This window comes from Convolutriloba macropyga, chromosome 8 (assembly GCF_964194025.1).
Source record: "Convolutriloba macropyga chromosome 8, txConMacr16.3, whole genome shotgun sequence".
Classification (NCBI taxonomy): Eukaryota; Metazoa; Xenacoelomorpha; order Acoela; family Convolutidae; genus Convolutriloba; species Convolutriloba macropyga.
In genome coordinates, this window is record NC_134475.1 from 53,788,782 (window position 1) to 53,807,364 (window position 18,583).

The 18,583-nt window shown below is 41.4% G+C and overlaps 1 protein-coding gene across 1 annotated transcript in view; it reads right to left on the reverse strand.

The window, feature by feature from the left end:
- Window positions 1-18,583, reverse strand: part of LOC142344831 (signal peptidase complex subunit 3-like) — a 410,115-nt gene that overhangs the window by 21,005 nt on the left and 370,527 nt on the right. Inside the window, exon 2 of the mRNA XM_075396815.1 lies at window positions 9,853-10,012. Coding sequence (XP_075252930.1) covers window positions 9,853-9,998 — 146 coding nt within the window. The 5' untranslated portion in view covers window positions 9,999-10,012. The remainder of the gene's footprint in view (window positions 1-9,852; window positions 10,013-18,583) is intronic.

Below are 18,583 nucleotides of genomic sequence, written 5' to 3' on the forward strand. Positions count from 1 at the left end.
GGCTTTTGTGCAAATTGTGTATTTCTGTGACCCAATACAATTTTAGAGCACTATCATCCATGAATGCGAGCTCCTCTTCGTCGTCTGAGACGACCATATATTTGGCTTCTGGACGACAAACAAATGCTTTGCCTGTATCCCCGTCTGGCATGGGGCTGAGAATGGGCTGTAGCACGTTCAAAACTGTGCTCTTTGATGCATTCGGTACGGCCAGTGTCAAGATTAGACCTGATTCAAATGCTTCAACTTGTGTGATCAATTGTCTCGTAGCACGAAAAAATGTCTTAAATCGGCACGGCGAGTGACAATCAGTCCTGTAGCCCATTTTGTTATAAGTGTACTATTGTGAGAATTTCATGGAGTTGCTGACGGGGAACCAGTGAATCGGTAAGAACTGATTAATCAGAGGTGTATGTGAGCTCAGGACATTAATGCGAAAGTCTACAATGCTGCTCGGTAAATTTTAATGTTTGTCAAGATTGTCTGAAAGATGTTGCTTAGAACAAAACCAAGTTGTGTAAATTTGCTCCCGCACAAAGGTACTGTACAGTTTCTCATATGGTGTAGATTTTGGCGAAGCGCGGTAAACTGGCCCTCGGCTAGCTCCCAGTTTCTGTTCTATGTTTTAATGAGTTCATCGTGCACCTGTTTTACGGCTTTAAGTTCTCCAGAGACTATAAAGAAAATTTCATTTTGTTTGGCAGTGATTTGTTCGACATGTTCTGTCAGGTATTGGAGACAGGCCATACCAAACTTTTCCACCAAGGACTGATTTGACGAAGCAGAGTAATTTGTCTGCGGCGCCAATGCCTATTTCCAACACTGCAGCGGCGACAGCTTTTGGTTGGCGAGAAAAAGTCGTGTCTGTCCCGGCGTGTGAGACATTTAGAAGAAGTTGTGACATTTATATTTTAAACGATTCGATATCTTTTTGTGCGAGTTCGTTTTCCAAAATAGCTTGTTTTGCAATCCATTGTAAGCCGGATGTTGATTCGGTTATGTTAGTGTAACTGAGTGGGCAACCAGTATTCTTTGAAGTCCATATATTTGCCAGTTCTCAAGTGGCCACTTCCGGCTGGTCACTTGAGGTGCTTTGGATATTTGTCAATAAGTGAAGTAGCATGCAGGCTGTGGCTTGTTTTGGAAGGTAGCTGAACATAGTTGATGAATGAAGCGGTTTATTTTTCAAGTTGATAATGTTGATTTCGAAGTAGATAAAATTGAAGAATGAAAGTTTTGGTACTTTTTGTGGTACATATAGTGAGTGCAAACTATTGTCATTGGACGAGGTTATAACCAATAAGGAAGCAGCAGTAACGTAATGACGTCATAGTAATTAATCTGTGTCTGTTGCGTTATCCAAAGTTTGGCGGAGATGACCATCAATTTGTTGTCTATGGAGAGTAAGTGCAATAACCCGCCTTCTATTTGTTAAGATTCGACGTAGGTCTACTAATCCTCTAGGAGGTACCCGATGTCTTAGCGGCGATGGGTGCCGAGACCTGGGGAGATGAAATCCGGGTCAGTTTCTGCTGTGTCCGATACTGGATCGTTACAGTTCTTCCTCGTTTGAATCTTCTTGTGGGTTAGTTTCTGCCGAATCGTTGGTGTGATATTGAAATAAGCTTGTTACAGTCGAGTTGCCGTTTTGAGGCATTGAATTATTGGTTTCCGCCGAATTGAAGGCGTCCTTTATATTTCTGGAGGCTATTGAGAACAAATTCTAAAGAAGACTCGGGGTCACTTGTGCTAGTTTCTTTAACCTAATCGTCCGCATCACTGAAATCAATAGAGGTCAGGCTCTGGGAAATGACTGGGTGGGAAGTAGGTGATCACCGTCACTTGAGGATCTCCTTCGGAGACATGTAGGCTGTTATATACCGAGTGCTCTTGGCATTGCAAGGTGGTCGCCGCGTCTCAAGTTGTAGGGCCTTTGTGAGACAAATCGGGCATCTGTTTGAGGGAAGTTACTGTTTGCGGAAAAGACGTAGTCTTCCATATCTATTGTTTCTGGTGTTTCTATTGCTTCAGACGGAACTGAGCCTTCCACAAAGAATATTTTTCGTCGTATATAGGTTCCTGTTGTATTTGTTGGCGATTCTTGTGCTGAGAAGCTTGTTTGTACATTTTTGTTGAAATTGATTAATCTGGTCTCCGGGACTGTTATGGGTAGGGTCATTTCTATTTAGTTGATCTGGTTCTCGATCTGATTAACAAAGAACTGAGATTCTCGTTCCTCTTCTGGGATTGCGGGGTCAGCCTCAAAGTTTCGAGGATCGATTGATTCTAAGTCTTTGATTTCATATTGTGGCTTTATTGGTCGCTATGGCATTCTGCACACATTACGTATAGTTTGTGTTAATTTTTCGCACGATATAGTCGCACTTTGAGTTTTTTTCACTCGGTACAGAGGAATGCATCCGATCTTGTTTGTTCATAGTTGCGATTTGTGTCGTACATTTTGGGTCCCAAATGCGGCAATAAGTTTGCTCTTTCAGAGGAGATGCATTGGCTTTCCTGTCGTAATATTTCTTGTATTTGAGGCATGAGTGGATAAGGTTATCTTTCACGGAAGCGAACAGCTCAGATGTTTTATCCTGGATTTCCTTTATGCGTTCCGCTTTTGGCGTGGGTTGCCAATGACGTGTGTTTTGGAAGCGTGGGTCAAGTTGGTTAACTGGTGTGCGTCCGTAAATTACATCTAATGGCGCACATCCTCGTGCAGGAGCGTAGGCAGTGTGGTGTATGAATACTGAAATATCAACGTATCTATGCCAGCCTGAAGACGTTTGGTTTTCATTGATTCGCAAAATCTGTTTAAGGGCGTGGGTTCTTTCAAGTAATCCAATTGTTTGTATGTGATTCAAAGTGCAGTGTCTGAGTTTGATCTCAAAAATTGTGGCGAGTTAGCTCATAAAGTGTGAAGTAAAAGCCGCCCCTAGGTCGCAGATTATTTGTGATGAAATGTATGAACGTTTCAGGAAGATAGATTTAAGCCTCTGCGCTACAACGTACGCATCACCTTTCATCAGAGGTATTGCAAATAGATCTTTCGCGACGCCTATTCCCGATAATTTGAAGTGTAGGATGAAGGGTGCATTTTGTTCCCACAAGGTCAATGAGTAGTACATCTGCATGAACATTTTGTATGGAAGACATTGGTTGTAGGGGTGCTCTCAAGGCTGCTTTGGGACCAGATTTTGTTTGTAAACAGGTCACGCAATTTCGGATGTAGTCAGTTAGCTTTTCTGTGAAGTTCGGGAAATAGAAACGTAATCGAAATTCGGCAAAGGTACGTGACACTCCTTTATGTCCAGTCCAAACACTGTTGAGGATGCGGAAAAGTACTTCTTTTCGCAAGTGACTTTGAACTCAGTATTGTTCAATAAAGCTGTTGCCTGTGTGATTCTAGAACCTTCAATGTAGCACACCGTCTAACATACGGAGTCTTGGGTATTGTTTCAGGTGCTTTTTCAAGTCTCTAGAGAGATATTGGCCAGTAATCCGTGGTCCTCTTTCGAACCTCGAACCAAAGGATAACTCTTTTGATGTCTTTGTTGTTTGCCTCTATATTTAATGGCGAGTGTCTGGTTGTATCAAAGCCATCCATTGGATTGTGGCGTGTATTGCCTGGAGTTGCCCTGGTTTTAATTGTTGAATATGAACCTCTTCACTGATTTCTGTTTGATCTGGTTCGTTGACAGTCTGAAAGAAATAGTGTTTCCTAGTATTTTCCTCGAATGTTCCGTGCAGGAGTGTATTAAGTTGTCCGCGGCTTCGGCGGTAGTGTCAATGTAGACTTCACTGATTGGTATCTTCGAGTTGATGCGAAGTGTGAGTTTCGTCTTCGAGTTTAAGAGTATCCTTTCGAGGTAATATGCTGCGTGGTTGGCTTTTCCAGGGATAAGTCCCAGTATTATGTCAAAACTCAAGACGCGATCTAATGCGTTCCGCAGCGATGGTGGAATGCTCTTTGTTTGAAAGCCCTGTTGTCTATTAGGACTAGTTTTGGTATCTAGCATCCCCAAAGAATGTTGGATGTTTGCAACCATATCAAGGGCAAAATAAACGGCAAGAGATTCTTTCGCGTAGAATGACATCTTGAGTTGATTCGGTTTGGAAATGCGTAAGCCAAAACTCACAGCTGCATAAATTTTGTGTTCAGACGTTCCGTTTGGGTTAATCCTCGATCATTTATACAAATCCGACAGCATAGAATGATGCATCGGCCATAGTGACATTGTGTATTGGTGATCGGTAGCCTCAGTGAAATTTCGCGGGCTTATTGTAGATCTTGTGTCAGTTTTTTTAACATCATTTTGTGGTCCTCGTTTGTTTCGAATTCTGGTCCTTTATTTGGTAATTAAGAGAAGCAGCTTTTCTCCAAGCTCCAAGTTTTCAATAATAAAAGGTAGACAAGATTATGCATTATTGTTTAGAATTGCAAATTGAGTTGTTCTTGCGTCAAACTTAAAAAGACTCCAATTATTTCAGATTTTCAAGGAAAACAGTTATTTCATTTTTTGTTATTTCCAATGCAATTAAGTAGGAACTTTATTTTGGACGTCTTTTATGGAACTTTCTCGGTGTCGCCACTTTTAAAGATCTTTTCTGAGCAAAGTTTCTGGTTTCTGTAAGCCATTTTAATATTGTGTGTATTGGTGCTACAGGAACATCGGAGGGGAGATATGAAAGTGCTATATAAAATCTCAGTTTCAACAATGTTTCTGGTTGCAACAATTTTGTTAAATGGAGATGTATGGTACGTGGATCATTTTGTTTTTTTTTTTGTTTTAACGTTATGGAGAAATTTTGTTGATATTTTATATAGAGCACTTACATTTCTCCCCTCCGATGTTCCTGTAGCCCCAATACACACATTACTCATTTTACATTGAAGCCCGCAGCTGGACAGTCGAGACGTCAGAGAACTTTTATCCGAGAGCCGATCGGAAGAACAGGGTGCTCTTGATTCCAATTCTTCTAGCAGTGATTGAACAACATTTATGATACCATATTTCTAGCAAAGGGATATTTGGCGGGATGATTAACCTTTTATCGACGCAGCAAATAATACTTGGAAATAACTGTCCGGAGTGTTTCACCGATTTTAATCGTACCGATCCCTAAGTTCATTTTTAGAGCGCTAAATTTGTTCATTGGAAAGTAATTTTTTTATGTCGAGCCAGGAATGCTTTTGCTTTGTTTAAGAGGATGGCGAAAACTCGAAATCGGCAAAAAATTATAGTTTGAGCTATTGATTGCGTTCTTTGATTTGGCAAGGGTAACAAAAGCGTGGTGTATCATTCGCTAACTGGAGTAATTTCTTTTTTGGAGCAACAAGTGAGAGTTGGCTTTAGATGAAAAACGCATATCGAGGTTAGCTTCATCGAGAGATAATAGCGGGAGGGGGCTCAGTTAGGGGTGGTTCAAAATCGCCCGTAAAACCAGGAAAATCTGCCTTATCCAAGGTTCGGTTGAGGCCACCTTATCATACGTTCGTGTCGGGTTGCTGCCACGAAGAGGCTGAGTGGAGCACAAATGGATGGCGCACAATAAATAATCCAGGGACGACAACTGATTTAATTCGCCAATTTTATTCAATCAGATTATTCGGCCTATCAAAATTTAAGCATTCGGCTCTGAATCTAATTTTTCTGTTGTAGCTGCCGCACAGAGCTGCAATTCGCAGGTAATTTTGGCGGGATACAGGCGCTTATTGCCATTTTTAACTGGTACCCCAAATTGCATTTGTATCATAATAATATTAATAGGTATATTAGTAGTAGTCTGTGACTGCCTATCCACAACTTGCTTGTGGTGCGGCGACCTTTCTGCATCTACGCCGTGGTGAATGACATGCGGTCCCCGGGTTAGGGGGACCAGGGGGCATTGTCAACATCAGGGAAAAGATGCAAGTAAGGCAGATTATTCTGCGCAGTGCGGTCGTGTAGGACTGATGGAATTAAGCCCAGCCATTTGGCTACCTCAACTGGTCTTTCCCACAGGTCATTTAAATTCAGGTCCGTAGTATTCTTACTGCAGTTGAAAATGTGGTTTTCGTCATGTGCTACATTCGGGACAGCGCTTATCAACATTGTTACAGATCCTTCTCAAGTAAGAGTTTAGCAGGGGACAGTAACCAGTTCTCAGTTGCGCTAGTCGGATAAGTGCAATTGGTGGCACCTTTGTTATTCTTCTGCTATCTTTGGGGGAGATGTACCTAGTTGCTTGATATCTTTATTCAGCTGAGTATGGACCGTGCGTCGGTGGATTTTTTTGAGCGCATTTTTGTATTCTTTGCGATAATTGCTCTTTATTGTTTATGTGTTGCTTCACGCGGTCCCCATAAGTATCATTCAGTGTCGGTCTCATGGGACGAACACTGGTTGTTTCATGATCAGCACGGTAGCTCCGATAACTGTCAGCTAGGATTTGCTCTGCTAACATTTCCATGTGAGCTTTGACAGGCAGCATTTCACCCTCATTGTGTAAGTCATTGATATCAGACATTTTTACACAGCCAGTAATTGTGCAATGTTTTGTTGCGTTTGCAGATGATTCCAGTGTGTATTGCTAATGCTGGAAGCCCAAATGGGAGCACCATAATTCAGGACGCTCCAACCATTAGCTTTGTACGTCACTGAGAGTGTCTCTTTTGTGCATCCCCAGTCGCTGCCAGCAATCTTTTTCAGAAGTTTATTGCGCTTTTGTAATTTTTCTTTGGTGCTAGTTAAATGTTCTCCAATATTGGGCATACTATCAAAGTTAAAACATTTTTTGACTTTGAACTATACTGGTATTGGTGAATTGTTAATAGTGAGGTGTGGGTCAAACTTGGCCTCCTTTCACCAGGTGGTGAACACAGTTGCAATTGATTTTTCAGCAGATAACGTAAGTTTTCTGGATTCCAGCCACTCGTGTAAGGTATTTAGGTATGGATTATTATGTCACGTAATTTTTCAACCTGTGGGTGAGATGTAGTTATACCATCAGCGTAAGACGTGATGTTTATATCTTTTGGGGTTAGAGGCAGCTTGCTCATGTAGATGTTGAAGAGTATTGGAGATAATACACCACCTTGAGGGACACACTGTTTGATTTTTCTCCACTTTGATTTTTTATTACTAAATTCTACGTAAGCAAACCTGCCTTGTAAGTATGAAGCGACCCATCTTTCAGCGCTGTTCGGAAGTGGTGCCTCGAGTATGTCTCCTAGTAGTAGGTGGTGATCAACCGTGTCGAAAGCGGCGGTGAGGTCTAAGGCTACTAGTAGAGTACGGTTGCAAGGTTTATTTTGATTAAGGCCCTTTTGTATGTTGTTGGTGACTATGTTGAGAGCTGTTGTTTTCTTTTGATTAAGGCCTTTTTGTATGTTAATGGTGACAATTTCGAGAGCTTTTGTTGTAGAGTGCTCAGGTTTAAAGCCATGCAGATGTTCTTTTAGTAAATAGTCTTAAAAGTCATCAAGAAGGAGTTTTTCTTTTAGTTTTGCAATGGGGGAGAGGAGCGCAATTGGTCTGAAGCTTTCAGATTCGTCTATGGGTTTTCCCGGCTTGTGTAGGGGTATAACCCGGCCAATATTCCAGATATTCGGGATTTTTGCACTGTTTACAGAAAAGTTTATGGTGTCAGTGAGATATCTGTGCTATGGGGCCTAGATGGTGTAGGTGGATTGGCGCTATTCTATCTGGACCCAGAGGCTTACTTTTTTGTGTCTGATAGCTTCTTTCACTGTGTTGCAATTAAACATTCTACCCTCTATTTCCAGTTTCCTTATTGTTATTAGAGTTTTTCTGTTTTTCATTTTTCTTGAGGTTTGGAGGGTATTCTTGGTTAAACTTGTTGCCGCATTTCCTTGGATCATGGTTAGGAGTAGTTTTCTTAGCCTCAAAGTATATAGCTGTATTTGCAGGTGATTTATCGTTACTTGACGAAAGTCCTTTCACTGTGCTCAAGAGCTTAGAGCAGTTACCTCTGTAAGTTAGTATTTGTACGAACTCGATCCACTTTTGCTTTTATGACTTTGAACAATTTTATTTATTTAGAAGTTTAGTTGCTTTATTTTGGGGTCCCCTGGATGTTTTCTTTGAATTTCCTCTCTTTTCAGAGAGCTTCGCTGGGAAAATTTGCAACCAGTTTTTTAATTCTTCCTTGTGGGATATGCCTGACAGCCACTGCGTTCATGGCTTTCCTTAAGGTCTTTTCCGCGTGGTTGACATTTGTTGGCCTTTGTTCTTTCTTCAGTTTTAAGTCAATGTCTTTAAAGCTTGATCAGTCAGCTTTGCAGAAGTTGATGAAAGTTCTTAGTGGTGTTGTATGTGTGTGATGAGGTCACAGGTGATGGATAGAACTATTGTGATGGTCTGAGCCTAATGCGTACTCCGTGCGCCAGTCGATGTTCATTGCTAAGCTTGAGCTGGCGAGCCTGATTTCCGAGGAGCTTTTACAAGAATCAATTACTCTTGTGCTGGCTTTTTTGCTGACATGATTAGAGAGGTCTATTTTACTTGCAATATTGTTTCCTCTTGGGTCGTCCGGTAATTTTGCGTGCCATAGAGGGCTATGAGCATTGAAATCACTGACAATAATGCAGTCTTCTAACTCAGTAAATTACTGATTGATGTCTTGTATCCTGCATCACAGCTAGACAAAGGTGGTATGTAGGTGTTCACCTCTAGGTGTCTGTCAGAGTTGGACCTCTAGGTGTTTGTCAGAAGTCTTGAGGTTAAGTTCTTGAAACAGAATTGTGTCCTTAATGATAAAAGCTACCCCTCCACCTTTGCGTTTCTTTGGGCCTATTGTCTTGGATTATGCAGTAGCCAGGTGGACTTTTGAGGGTGGATTTTTCATTGAAGTTTTCATCTCCTGGGTGGCAGCTATTTGGATGTTATTTTTCTGCATCGTCTATGATGTTGTCTAATTTTTGTTTGAGTCCATTACAATTCAGTTGAAGAATTTTGAGGTGTGTGTTGTCGTGAGTGGGGAAACTTTGATTTGTATTTGATTCTATTGTCTTGCAACAAGAGCAGCGCTTACAGTCGAACTTGTTCCATTGCTCTATGGACTAAAAGTTGGCGCAAATTACGTGTACCTATCCTCCGCGGCCGCACCAGACGCCGCATTGATTCCAGTTGCTACGGTGACAAATAGCACAGGGAGCGGGGCCGGAGTTTGTTTCAATGCCGCTGAGGATGAGAAGAAGAAGCAGGGCAGATGAGACATAGGTGTTTCCACAGTCAAATGCATACTAGGGACCCGAGAGACGGGGCTTGCCTGATCCCGCCGCAAAAACACGTTTCTCGCAGTGTGTACAGTGTCTATGGATCCTCGGAGCGGTTGCCAGCGCGTAGTTCTGCCGCGTAGAGGCGTCCATACTTGCGAACCAATCTCATTTTTCTGCATCCAGTCTCATTTTTCTCATTCGGCTCTGCACTCGTTCAGCTCTTATTCCTAGCTCCACTGTTCTGTACTCACAAATAAGTTTTACTGTCGCATTACAAGCCTGCAATTAATTGGTAATATGCAAATGATTGTTTTGAGTCCCAATTTCAACTAAGTGCTTTGGTTTTTGGCGGCCAATTTAATTGCAATTAATTATTCCTATTCACTGAAGACAGGTGCTCAAAGACTATCAAAGATCCCCAAGTTTATCCCGTTCATTGCACGAATAGTCAAATCACTTAAGTGGCCAAAGGATCTTTCTGATGAAACAATTGGTAGGGTTAAAGCCAAAATTGTGCATGATAAATACACATGTTCACATTAATCGCTTCGCACTTCGTTCAAGAGCAATTTGAACAGCAGCTATTTAAAAATTTATACCCTCAGCTTGTGACATTGAGAACTAACAGTGTTATATCGTGTTTCTGAATATTCACTCCATCTAGATTGTAGTTCTTGTAGAATGTGGATGCAAAACAGCCGAAAGCAACAGCTCCCATTACACTCAGAAAGAAGGCAAAGAGAGCGTTCAATCTAGATGATAGACTGTGCATATTTACAAATCTCTCTAAAAATAGAATAAAGATAAAGCAATGAGCTATTTGAAAAGTCATTGCTGCGAGCAGGAAGTATTTAAAAAGCATTGAACTATACCCAACTAAAGCTATAGTAATTTTTAGGGTCCTTAGCAGTAGTAGTATCAGTACCAGACAATTTAAGTTTTGGGTCATCGGGTTGTTGTGATCATTATTATTATTAAAGAAAACACGAATTTAAACATCCGCATATATACATACAAGCCTTTCAATGAATAAACGAGAAAATATCTGCATAATATGAAGGAACATTTAACACTCATGCTCAAGTATTTGTCAAATGCAAAGAAAGAACGAGTTGGTGATATGGTTACGCTGCGTCTATGGTTAAATACAGAAGCAAGAAAACCTAGTCTCGTTCAAAGCTTGAGTATAAGAAAAAAGAACAATAGAAACTGTTCAGCCGACCCTCATGGATAATGGCAGAGGACCAATTTACCATTGCTTCGTTTTTTTTTCGTAACAACCGACATCATCTGAGGCAGAATGGGTTGGTGCTATGATTACGTTTAACTATGCTTCGTTTTTTTCGTATCGACCGACATCGTCTGACAAAGCAGCTTCGAAGAGCAAAACTGATCTTTGTACGAATAACGGAAAACACGTCAGCGTAAGGTTCCTGGCACTTTTCACTAGCAGACTGTGACGTTGTTGTTGTAGCCGTCCACATCTCGTTTAGCCCTCCATCAGGATCCAGGTGATGGCTTCGAGGTGTGGGCGGGGTTCTCGTCAGAATTGGTCAGTAGATGCTTGGTTGCTTCGTTGATGTTTGGTCAAGTTTGGTGCTCGGCATAGTGGGAGATGCTTCCAAGAGAGAGAGAGAGAGAGAGAGAGAGAGAGAGAGAGAGAGAGAGAGGAAAGAAGGGAGTAGAGGAAAAGAAGGATAAGCCCCGTAGCACCGTGCGGGTGGAAGCAAGCCACTGGTGGTCAAAGATCAGTCTTTGATTACGGAGGACCGAGACAGACTCCTGTGGCCATTCCGCAAAGGGGGAGCGATGAGGCTAGGATATACTGGAGGTTTCCGCAATGAGGGCGGTGCCGTGTCAGCACGGCGGTTCAAGGTTTAGGAACTCTGCTGCACTTTTAGGGTCGTCCCATAAAGATGTTATTTTTAATAGGGTTGGATTTGCAGGGCAGTTGAAGAGATGTTCTGTGTTATGCGGGGAGCCTTGACATAGAGGACATTCATCTGTGATATCGGTGTCGACTGTGTTTGCAGTTTTGAAGGATGGTACTGTAGCCTGAGCGAAGCTGTGAAAGTTTGCATCTGGTCTCCCTACTCAGGAATTCCTCTTCCTTTGCAACTGCGGGGGGCGGCTCCCCAAGCAATTTTGATGGATTCTTGGTTGCATTTTCAGCTGCTTTTCTGTGGAGTTCGTTCAGGCTCTTCTTGTACAAACTCATGGTACTTCTGACCTGTTGTATTTGTCCAGATCTCTTGCCCCCAGAGTGAGAAGATGTGGGCGAATATCGAGTTGAGCTGGATTTCGCGGTTGTGTAATGAGCGGCTCTTTGTGGTAAGAAACTGCCCAGGAGGAAATGCTTGGTCAGTAGTTCGTTGTGTTCCTTCACATGCAGGATCTTCGTTTCCGCGTGCAAGTGCTTAATCGGGGCCATTCTGGTGTCACCGGTTGCAATACGTAGAGCCGCATTTTGTTTGACTTGCAGGTTCCTCCAGTTCGTGTCACTCAGGTTGGGGCTCCAGATTGGAGCCGCGTAGTTGAGGACAGATCTTCCAATTGCTTTGTAGGAGGTAGTTAGGGTTTCTTTGGAGAAACCCCATGTAGTGCCTGCAAGCATCTTAAAAACGTTGTTCCTCGATTGAACTTTGTTACCTGTGATCTTGACATGCTGTGTGAGCTTCATCATGCCATCGAATGTTCCCCAAGTTTTCTCGGGTTCTTGCAGACTGGTTCTTGTTCTTTTCGCCCTTGATGAAGACTTGGGGATCTGTGCTGACTTCTTTGGACCATGTGGTGAAGAGAGTAGTGGTTGATTTTTCGGCGGACAGGACGAGTCTTCGCTTTTCTAACCACTCACTTACCTCAGCGAGGTACTTGTTTAACCTGCCTGGTAGTTCATCAACAAGAGATCCTGAGGTTGTGATTGTTATATCGTCAGCGTATGTTATTAGACTAATGTTACCCGGTGCTGTGGGGAGAGACCGCATGTAGAGGTTGAAGAGGAGAGGGAAAATTACTCCTCCTTGAGGAACCCCTTGTCTAACTTTCCGCATCTTAGAAAATGCACCTCCAAACTCTACAAACGTGCGACGGTCTTGTAAATAGGACATTAGCCAACGTTACAGGTGATTGAGAAGGCCTGTATTACAGAAGACATGCAGCAGAGTTCCGTGTCAGACCATGTCAAAAGCTGTTCTGAAGTCCAGAGCAACCATTAGAGTGCAGTGACACGGTTTGGATTTGTTGAGACCATATTTGATGTTGTGGTTCAGAGAGTTCAATTCCGTTGTGGTGGGTCTCAACTTTCTTAACCTGTGTAGGTAGTCCACAAGCTTGCCTCTCAAGCTCCGGGAGAGTCAGTTTTTCCGGCAACTTGGTGACTGGTGAGATTAAAGCTATGGGTCTGTAGCTCTTGGATTCCTCTGGATTCTTACCTGGTTTCAGTAGAGGAATCACCCGCCCAGTTCTCCAGTTCTGCGGGATCACCGTCGACATTATTGAGAGATTCAGCAACTGCGTGAGGTATTGTATGGCCTCTGGCCCCAGGTAGTGGAGGTGGATGGGAGTCAGATTGTCGCTTCCAAGAGCCTTGCTCTTTTTCGTGGATGTTATGGTCTCGGATACCTCATTCGTTGTGTATTCAACACTATCTTTTGGCAGTTGCCTGATTTTCCTCAACACCGCTCTTTTTGAATCGTCTATGGTTGGTGGGTGCGGTGTGAAATGTTGGTTGAACAGGTTAGCGCATTTGTTGGGAATACTGGTGATTATTGTCCCAAAAGTCATAAGCTTGTTGGCATTCGATTTTCCTTTGGAACCATTTAGGTTTCTTATGGTAGACCAGAGTTTGTTTGCTCCGCTCTTATGATCTACACCATTGAGGTTTTTCTCCTTCTGACACATTCATGGGTTGTGTCCCGTCGAACCAAGTTTCCAACTCAAATTTGAAGCCAGCCCAATCGGCTTTTTTAAAATTGATGTAAGTCGTCTTGTCTGCTGCCACCATTGTAATTTCTTGATGTAGGGTCACAGTGATTGGGAGGTGGTCCGAGCCCAGGGCTCGTTCAGTTTGCCACGTAATATTCATAGCCAGAGAGGGACTGGCTATGGTGATGTCAGGTGAGCTCTGACAGTCTTTGGTGACTCTAGTTGGTTCCTTTTCGTTGATGACGACGTTTTTAGAGTCCTTGATTTCGTCCGCAAGTGTTATACCTCGTTGGTCCAGTGGTGGATACGAGAATCCTAGAGGACTGTGTCCATTAAAGTCACCCATTAGAATCATATCTTCCATATTCAATAGGTGGCTTAACGAGATGTTGTATCCAATGGAGCAGCTGGATTGGGGCGGATATACACGTTAACTAGAGTTATCGGGGTGAGGCCTGAGGTAAGTTGTTTTGCTTGTTGCTCCATATGTGCACGATTCTGATGTAGTCTGTGTATTCGGTGCGTCACAGAGTCGCGAATGATGAAAGCAAGGCCACCACCTTTACCTCTTTCTTTGGGCCTATTCTGTCTTATTAACGTGTAGCCACTGGGTGGTGAAGGATCTTTTTGATAAAACGTTTCTTGGATGGCTGCAATTTTAATGTCACGGTCTGTCATGAATTCCGTGACACTCTCCAGTTTATTGTTCAAGCCATTTGCATTGAACAGGATGATTTTAAAAAGAGCTGTTGCTTTGTTGTTAGAATTGTTCTCGGTTTTAAGAACTTTCGCTTTAAATTCGCTTGGTTGGTTAAAAGTGCTTGGTTGGTTAAAATTGTTTGGTTGGTTAAACAGAAATTTCGCTTTGTTGTGCTTTGCTGATGTCTGGTTTGCGGGAGGGTACCTTGTTTTTGTCGCACCAGATGCATTTGTTACAGAGAAGGTTGCGGTGCAATTTCTTGGTTGTTAGCAGTTCTGTACATTTCAAATGCACCCAGCCACCAATGTGGCACCATAATGCAGATTGTCTTTTGGTGAACTGTTTATTGCAGACAGGACACGGAGGGCCGGAGTTCATCTCAATTCCCCCTCTGACGAAAAGCACTCGTATTGTCAGTACAGCCATGGGTCTGTGAGGCAAGGGGGCTGGGTTGTCCTGCCTCAGCGTCAAAAACCCCGAATCCTGGACGAGGGATATCTTGTGATGCCTTCGGTGTTGGTTGAAGCTTGGGCTCGGTTTCTCGAGCGTCCGTTCCGCTGCGAAGAAGCGTCCAGCCGTAGAACAGAGACTGTGACGTCCGTATGGTGATTTCAGAGTGTGACGTCCCTGAAAGTTACGTCATATCATTAACCCAGTAATCTTGTTGTATAATATTAGTTAACCATGAAAATGTTGTTGTATAGGCCAGTTTCATGCTGCCTTAATGCCATGCCATTGAAAAAGTACAACCTCAATCTGTCCAAGTCTGAATTCCAAGATGACATTGCCCTTCGGTATGGTTGAGAGCCCCCAAACTTGCGTCCAACTGTATTTGTGGCGAGCAGTTCTCATTTGCCCACGCCCTTCACTGTCCCAGAGGCGGGTATACCCACTTAAGATATAACGACACCCGTGACTCTTTCGCCAATCTGCTTGAGGAAATTTGTTTTGATGTTGAAATCGAGCCTAATCTTCTGCCGTTGCAAGGCGATTTCTTCGCAAATAAAACTACCAGCACTGAAGATGACTCATGATTGGATATTAAAGCCAATGGCCTCTGGGACAGCAGATTCACAAAAACGTTCATCGATTGAAAAATATTTAATCCTTTTATGAAAAGCTGCCCGAAAAAAATCGAAGACGCGTATAGCTACCATGAAAATATCAAAAAATTGACACACGAGCCTCGAGTTATAAATGTTGATAAGGGCACTTTCAGTCAGTTGATTTTTTCTTAAACAGGAGAAACGGGGCTTTCAGCAACTCGGGTGATAAAGAAAGTTGCCAGCAAACTGCGCCTGAAGAACGACGACTCCTACGCCACCATCGTTACGATTATCCAAACGAAAATCAATTTTGCGCTACTCCGGAGCGCCGTACTCTGCCTATGCGGTTCCCGCTCGCTCCGACGACCGCAGCCGGTTGAGGCTTCCATTGGAGTTGTTGTCGAGGAAGGGAGGCTTTTAAATTGATGCCCCTTTGTTTGGTTTTCATATGGATGTTTTACGTTATGATAATTTTTTTTCATTTAAGTTGATTGCTGGTTCGTAGCAAACCCTTAGCTGCATCCAACCTTCTCATTAGTTGAAGTATGAAATTTATTACTCTTTTTATAAAGTGAAAGAATTCTAACCTTTACAAAATACAAAAGAATTTTATCTTTTACATAATTTAAAGGAATTCTTTTTTTATTTACATTACTTATGTTAACAAGTAAATATTAGTTAAATTACCCTTCAGAACAACAGAAATCGCTTGTACCCACGAGTTACTTTGTTAAAAGCAAGAAATCACATTGTTATTAAAGTAAATAATTAAAGATTGCAAACTCACTGTACCCAGTTTAAATAGTTTTATATATTGTATGCGAAACATGACAAGGACAAATTCAACCAGTAGTGGTTCAGACCTAACATGTCCACATTGCTCGTCAACAGTTAACGAAACTACAAATTCTATTGGGTGCGACAAATGTGGTTGCTGGGTACATCACACATGCACAAAGATTCCAACTGAAGCGTTGACATACATGTCCAACGGAGGTGTCTTCTGGTTTTGCAATGAGTGCACTAAAGCCGTAAAGTAGCTTGTGAGATTGAAGACAACCACAGAGATGGAATTCAAGGAAAACATAAACAACATTTTATAGGAAATCAAATCGACACTGTCAGACCTGAAAGCTAAGTCAACTACCCCTATAATTCCGTTCCAACCAAACTGCCTAATGTCAACAATGAAAGCTCCCCAAAGATAGATACCAGTTTGGAAATTAATATTTCGGGTATACCAGAAATTTCCTCTCAACCAAATTTAAAAAAATTGGACATTATGCAGCATGAGATTAAAAAGACACAGCGAATCATTGATTTTCTTGGAGAAAATGAAAACACAATATCGGATATCAGACGATTAGGTAAATTTATCAAATCACGTTCTTAACCAAGATCGCTGTTAGTGAATTTCAATAATTCCTGGACGGTAAGAAAATTGATTGCGAATGAAATTATATTAAATTGATTGCGAATAAAATTAAGTTCTTTAGTCAAGACAATGGAACAAAGATCTTTGTTAGCAAGTCTCTGACGAAGGAAGAGCAAATCAGAGAGAAGGAATGTCTGATCAAACGTTATAAACTGATTAACGAAGAAAGATAACTGCGCAACAAATTTCGAATCTTCAATCAGAAACTCTTCTATGATGGGACTGAAATTGAGGTTTGTCAATGGTGACTAAAAGTGAAACAGGAGTCCGAGGAATAACTCGAGTCACTTGTATTCAACATACGTAGTATAATCAATCGAGATGAAGGAACTAGACTTGCTAACTACGTAAATTCGAGAAGTGTAGACTTCTTCATGCTTACAGAGACTTGGCTTTATTGCTCTTTTCACGATAACGAACTCTTTTTTCCCAATTATGCAATATTTCGATCAGAAAAAAATCTGATAATAACACATTGAAACACGGAGGTGTTTTGATTGCTATCAAGAAGACTTTTGTATCCAGAAGAATTCCTCCTTATACAAGCATTGGTGGAGGCGTCCTAGCATGTTCTCTCAGCTTTATTTCTCGGGATATTTTACTTGTGTGTTTTTATGCCCCACCGAATTCATCATGTCCCAGTCCTTATGCTATATCACGTCTAAATCTTTACACTGTCAAAGTCCTTCTATTCAACAATTGTGTATGGTGATTTCAATTTGCCGGAAATTGATTGGCACGATTACTCAGCTAAGAACTCAGATACACAGAATTTTTTTGACCTAATTAACTTTTACAGTTTTCAACAAATCATTGATTTTCCTAGTGCAGCATCAGGTATCCTCGATCTCGTCTTAGTAAACCCAAAAACAGAAGTTATATCCTGCAAGCAAATTAATCTGGACATTAGATTTTTATCGAATTATGATGCAATTGCCCTTAAAGTTAGAGTCAGAAAACTAAGCTCCTCATATCTATGGAAAACAAAACCAAAGATAGTTTACAGCTTCTGTAAGGCCAGATTTGATGAAATGAATAAACAGATAACTGAATAACCTTTTCATGAATTTTGTTGGAGTAACATTAATGTTCTGCTTGGATTAGACCCATAATATTTGAAAACGTTCCAAAAAGACAATGCATCGTTCTCAATAATCACTGTGGATTAAATCGCCTATGTCAAACGCAATTAAGAGCCTGGAAACAGCTAGAAGGAACAATGCAAACAATAAAAAAGAAAATAGCAATGCTACAGGGCATTGTTGAAACGATGATTGAAGAAGATAAAGCCGAGTTTGAATTAAATTAAGCAGCATCCCGATCCACTGAAAACTTTTCAAATACTACAGAAACTTCAATTCGACCGCGATTTCAAGCTCTGTCTCCTTTATGAACGAAATAGCAAATGATCCTGTTCGTCAATCTCCTCTTTTCTCACAATATTTTGGCTCAATTTTCAAAAATTTTTCCAGCTTCGTGCCAAACAATTCGGCCCTGTTGCTACCCTTATTTACAGATTTTGACGTTTCCCAACAAACGATTGAAAAAATATACAAAAATTTAGATGTTCACAAAGCAAAAGGTCCTGCCGAAATTCCTGCAATTGTATACAAAAGATGTTCAAGGGCAGTCAGGAAAACCCTAAAAGCAATTTTCTACAAAATAAAACATAAAAGTGTTTTTCCAGGTGGCTGGAAAAACTCAATAGTTGTTCCCACCTACAAAAAATGTTGTAATTCTGATGTAGAGAATTATAGGCAGGTTTCTCTTCTTAAATTGCATCTAAAATTTTTGAACGTTGTTTGTTTATATGTTTTTACCGGAATTTAGAACCAATTTTCCATCAAGCTCAATATGGTTTTCGAAAAAGTCGCTCTTGCGTCGTTCAGCTCCTAATTTAGTTAGAATCTATCTATAAAGCAATCGATTCAATAGAAAATATTGACATAATTTATTGATAATTGAAAATATTGACAAAATATTGCAATCTTATCTATTCAGAAAGACGTAAAGAGTTAGAAACAATGGTCATTTTTCTGAAAGCGTTAGGTTACAAGTGGAGTTCCGCAAGGATCTCTTCTGACATCTCTATTTTTGTAATCTACGTCAACGAATTACCAAAAATTTGCAGAACTGTTGTTCCTCTCCTCTGTGCTAACGGCGCTAAATTCATATCAGTTAACAAGTCCTGTCTTATCCGTCAAATGTATCTTACTAGAGTGATGGTATGAAGTGAATAACACAAACTTCCC